This window comes from Cottoperca gobio, chromosome 3 (assembly GCF_900634415.1).
Source record: "Cottoperca gobio chromosome 3, fCotGob3.1, whole genome shotgun sequence".
In the NCBI taxonomy this organism is placed as follows: Eukaryota; Metazoa; Chordata; class Actinopteri; order Perciformes; family Bovichtidae; genus Cottoperca; species Cottoperca gobio.
The window spans coordinates 6,897,005-6,902,004 of record NC_041357.1 but is presented as its reverse complement, the minus strand read 5'-3'; the positions used below and the strand labels follow the sequence as shown (position 1 = coordinate 6,902,004).

At 39.4% G+C, this 5,000-nt stretch overlaps 1 protein-coding gene across 4 annotated transcripts in view; it reads right to left on the bottom strand.

Annotated features, from left to right (window-relative positions):
• Positions 1 to 5,000, bottom strand: part of LOC115006445 (multiple epidermal growth factor-like domains protein 11) — a 125,202-nt gene that overhangs the window by 41,486 nt on the left and 78,716 nt on the right. For all 4 annotated transcript variants that reach the window (XM_029428700.1, XM_029428702.1, XM_029428699.1 and 1 more), the window contains exon 9: positions 4,432 to 4,568. In XM_029428700.1, the coding sequence (XP_029284560.1) occupies positions 4,432 to 4,568 (137 nt within the window). The remainder of the gene's footprint in view (positions 1 to 4,431; positions 4,569 to 5,000) is intronic.

The window sequence follows — 5,000 nt, the reverse complement described above, 5'->3', positions numbered from 1 at the left end:
TTTCTTTGATTCAACTCTGCTTAGTGGAAGAAAATAATAATCAAAATTCAAAGATAGCATATTAAGTTGGGATGCGTTTCTCGTTTCTTTTGCAAAGATTTACTTCATATAACCTCAAATAAGAACTGGAAATCTCCAAAGCCTCCATCTATTCCCCTGTGGTTTAGGGACATTATGTCTTAAGTTTTTATCTTATTTTAGCAGAATTACTTTTATAGACGGAGACAGTGTTTTGTTGTTTTTGTTGTCGGGTGGGTGGGCTCCCTGGGGATAATAATTTCACGAGAAAAAATGGGAAAGACTTGTAATCTTATACTATTTGTAACTTTGATTGAATTCCCAATAAAATGATTCATTAAAAGTGCGTGTTTTGAAAGGTCACTTTGGAGAAAAAAGGGGCGACAGTCCGTTTATGAAGGTCTTCACAGGCCCACCTGGTTCCTCGTAGAGACCAGTCTCTATAATGTGCGGTAAAGACCTGACCTCGGATCAGAGTCGGGCCATGCCAAAGATATGTTCAGTGTGATTGTGTTGACTAGTATCCGGCTCTATTATGGCTCTTGGGTCTCGTGCTACAACTAATAATTATTTTAAATATCAGCTAATGTGCTAATTATTGTCTCGATTAAGCAATGAATGAGTCCGTCTGTAAACAGGTGAAAGAAGCCGCCACAGTTTCCAAAGCACAAAGCGACAAATTTCTATATTTCTCCGATCAACTGTCCAAAACCCAAAGAAGTTTACTGTCAAATAAGACAAAGAGAAACAGCAAATCCTCACGACAGAGAAGCTAGAACGAAGCAATTTGTGCTTGATAAATGGTTACAGGTGAATTTTCTATCAATCGATTAAACGATCGTTAATTGTTTCTGCCATTTTGGATTGGAAGGAACTATCAAAATGTCCACTGACCATGGCTGTATTACTGACCAGCCCTCGGTGCAGCTCTACTTCTTCGCCCTCTCATCTTGGGCTACAGTGACTCACTATCACCTCTAGAGGAACAAGTGGTAGTACAAGAATAGACGGGCCGAGGCTAGTCAGTTAGCATGCTAACTTCAGTAGATATCTCTGCAACACAACACATAGATGTCTTTGACACAACATATCTGGCATATCTTGCACATTGCATCTTTAAACATAGTTCATAGAAGGATCTATCACTCTCCTGCTGCTATCTGACAATAAAAACTGAGTGGTATTATCTCACACTGGCAGATAGCACTTCATTCTCCTCACAGATGACATGTGCTCTACTCACACCGTTATAAGGTCAACAGGCTACAACATTATGCTAACAGCCCGAGCGGGCTTTATAATGAGCAGCACTGAACACACACACTGTATTGCATAATTGTTTAAGTTAAAGCCTTAACTTAGGCTAACGTCTCTGCTTCATTCTCGACACGTCCGCAAGTTGAAAGCATTAAGAAATAGACAAATCACTCAATTAAACTGGCTCAGCGAAGAGTTCTGTTTTGTGTCACGTTTAAATCATGCCGACTTCCTCAGGACTCTTATCTCGGCTAATTCTATTAGAACATGGACGGGATGGAAGAGAACTCAATCTAGGAATTATTCCATGTAGGCTAATTTACCTGTCTGGGGCCTAAATGAATGGAGGTAATTTGGCTCAATTGAGACTAAAGATGGAGAGCGAGAGATGGAGAGAGTGGAAGGAGGAGAGAGACAGAGCTGACTAGAGGAGAGGTGGGTGTGCAGAAAGTCTTTTTCAACTAATAGAGATGATGGAAGAAAGAAAAAAGAAAACAATTTCAAATTGCACTTTGTTAAAATCTCCTACTTTGGGTGATGGGAGGGCAGAAAAAACACTGAACATAAAGTAATGTTCTGTACTTGAGATGTACAGTGTCTACACTTCTCATTTTGAAGACACACAGTGAGGTGCAGACGCGTTGTGTTAAGGTGTATGACTCTTTTCCAATATACAGTAAGAATAAATGTCTTGCGCTAAACCGGAACTGACTTAGAAGTTAGTTTGGTTTATTTAATCTTTTAAAATACATTTCTTTGGACAGTTTTCCTTTATCTGATTAATTACAGTAGAGAGAAACACAGGAAACATGTTGGCTGCATGTTTTTAGATTAATGTGCATGTTTCATTTGACTGCTGTAGATGTTTACGGTTGTACTGAACTCCTTTATATACTGTTGTGTAGTTTAATCTACAGCAAAGCATCATATTCTGTAAGATCATCACACGTCACCTGTCACTCCCATCTGGCAGGAGGCTGCGGTCCATCTGGACCAAAACCTCTCGCCATAAGAACAGTTTCTTCCCCTCTGCAGAGACCCCAGCTGACACTGTCTCTCCCTCCCCCCCTCTACACGTTACTTTAACGTAATGCCCAGCCAAATGTCCTTATATTGTACATTGTCTCTACTGTCTATATTTTGTAAATATTGTTTTTAATTTTTATTTTGGACGATCAGTACTTTAATCTCTATTTTAGTGCTTTGAGTTTTTGTTCTTATGCACCAACTAAACCACAGCAGATTCCTTGTAGGTGGAAACCTACATGAAAATGATTCTGATGTTTGCAGCTTCGTCTGTCCTGTGAGAACCACGTATTTCTAAGTGTTCAGTAGTAAAGCCTGTTCTCAGCTTTGTGACGGTTCATTCTCCAGCTGATCCAAGGGCATGTTTAAATAGTTTGTTTAGTTTTGTTTAAGCTCTGTCCATTATACATGTATGGACTAAAGAGATGAAGCACGACATGGAGAGGATCCACTTGACTGGAACAAGATGTGGCCTTCGATTGACATTGCTTCTCAAAACCCCCAGATCATTAACAGATTCATTTCAACTATATCCATAAGATTTACCTCCCACAGAGGAAGGGTCATGTAATGAAACAGTAATCATCCCAACTCAACCTTGTGCTTAGATAGACTTACAGGTCCTTACATACATACTGTACATATTGGAAATGCGAGTACTGTGTGTAAGGTGTTTTTGTGGTGAGCGTGTGCTACTCTGTGTGATGTATTGTCCTTACGGGACCTGCAGGCTCTCAATTCAGACAGGCATGAAGCAGCAGAAGAGTGAGATCCAGACTGAAGATAGGGCACAGACTGTTATGAATTATAAATACAAATGATTACAGGCAGCACTCCAGTTGTCCTCTTAACATCACTGTAAAAGTGAGACAATAATTACAGCGTGTTAAACCAATAAGAGAGGCATGTTTTAAACACAAGACGTAAACACCTCGTAGTTCTTAGAAGCTGATGCCCTTTTCAAGCATGGCTGAATTTTTCATGTCCTCTGAGAACATCGTCTGAGAGGGGGGGTGAAGAGGTTTCTGTGACATCATATTACCCTCCGAGTGCGGAGCTGCACGGGATTATGGGATTGAGAATGGAGGCGTGAATCTGTGTCAAATGTGTTATTCTAGTGAACTTTGTATGATATCATGGTTTGGGTTCAAATGACTGCTTTGTTAAAGTTAAGAGACATTGCTGATTACGCTTCACTTAACGGGATGAAAATAGACTTGAAGTGTGGAGTGATACATTTAATAGAATGGAAGTGTATCTGTGGAGGACACGAAGGGCGAGTGACGGACGTCAAAAGCGCTTCTAAAAATGCATCCAGTGGGGATTGGCCGTAAAACCACACTGCCAGGAATACAGTTCCAAGGGGCAACGGCAAATAACTTTATTATTTAAAAGTAGTCACATTTAAATAAACTGTATATTTTGTGTAAAGATACTGGAATCAGACATATTCAGCCTACTTATGTATGGACATTTCACTTTTTCTATGTCTCCAATGACGTGGGAACCTGCCGTATCGTTTGGAAATGTAAACAAAGTGTTTGGTGAATAACATCCATACACACACCTTCTACTATGACATCACACAGGTAGTTACTACGGCCCACCTGCTAATAAGGGGAGGAGTTTTACTGTATATGATGGCTGCACGACAGTCGATGTGTTTTGGGAATAAAGCGTGGCATCTTGAGGAAGAGGCAGCAGTTCATTTTCATGCAAATGTCACAATATGACACCAAAGTTATTCCAGGCTGTGAACACAACATGCTAGGATACTGCAGTTTATGTCAATACCATATATTACTAATTAGTAACCATATTATTTAAAGAAGCAGTCAGTCCTGCTGGTAACATCTGAAGTGCTGTCAAACTTTGCATTTTATACATAAATATTTAATACTCCTCTGTGTTTCCTACTAACACATTTACATTAACACCGACTCTCGTGCTTTATTGTTTCTATTAGTTTTCCCTCCGTATTTACTGTTTATTACAAATAATGCTGTGTGCCCATATTTATCTCTGTCCCTGCTGAATTCTATTAATATTTTCAGCAGTAACAAGCTAATTTCCCCAAAGGGGTCCAATGAAGTTTCATATAATCGTGTTAGCCACACTTTCACGCTGTACCTCTCTCCGATGTAGCCTGCAGTGCACTGACACTGACCGCTGATGTGGTCACACAGGCCTCCGTTACGACACGTGCACTCCTGAGAGCAATTAATGCCGAACGATCCGAACGAACACGGCTGTGCACACACCGGACCCTGAGGAGGACATGAGCATCATGTTACATACATGTGTTTAGAGGTATAGCTGTGTGAAAGACAGCCTCATGGTATATAAATATATATATGATACCAAAATGATGTCTTCATTACATAAGAGTGAATATGTTGAATGTCTTTCTAAAATAGACAAATTATGATTTAATCAAGAAAATCTAAAATTTGAAAACTTATTAAACAAAACTTTCTGAGCAAGCTTTCAATACTATGGAGGCATAATTCACTCATTTAGTATTCAAAATCATGGTGTCAAGGTTTGATACTTATCCTGCACTGCAGCAGTTCAATATCTGCTATCATTGTATTCAGCTGCTTGTATTGAATTGCTAATTCTTCTTAATGAAAACAAAATGCCTTGTTAAATGCCAGTGTGAATTCAAACATTATTTTTTTACACAAAGAAATGGAATA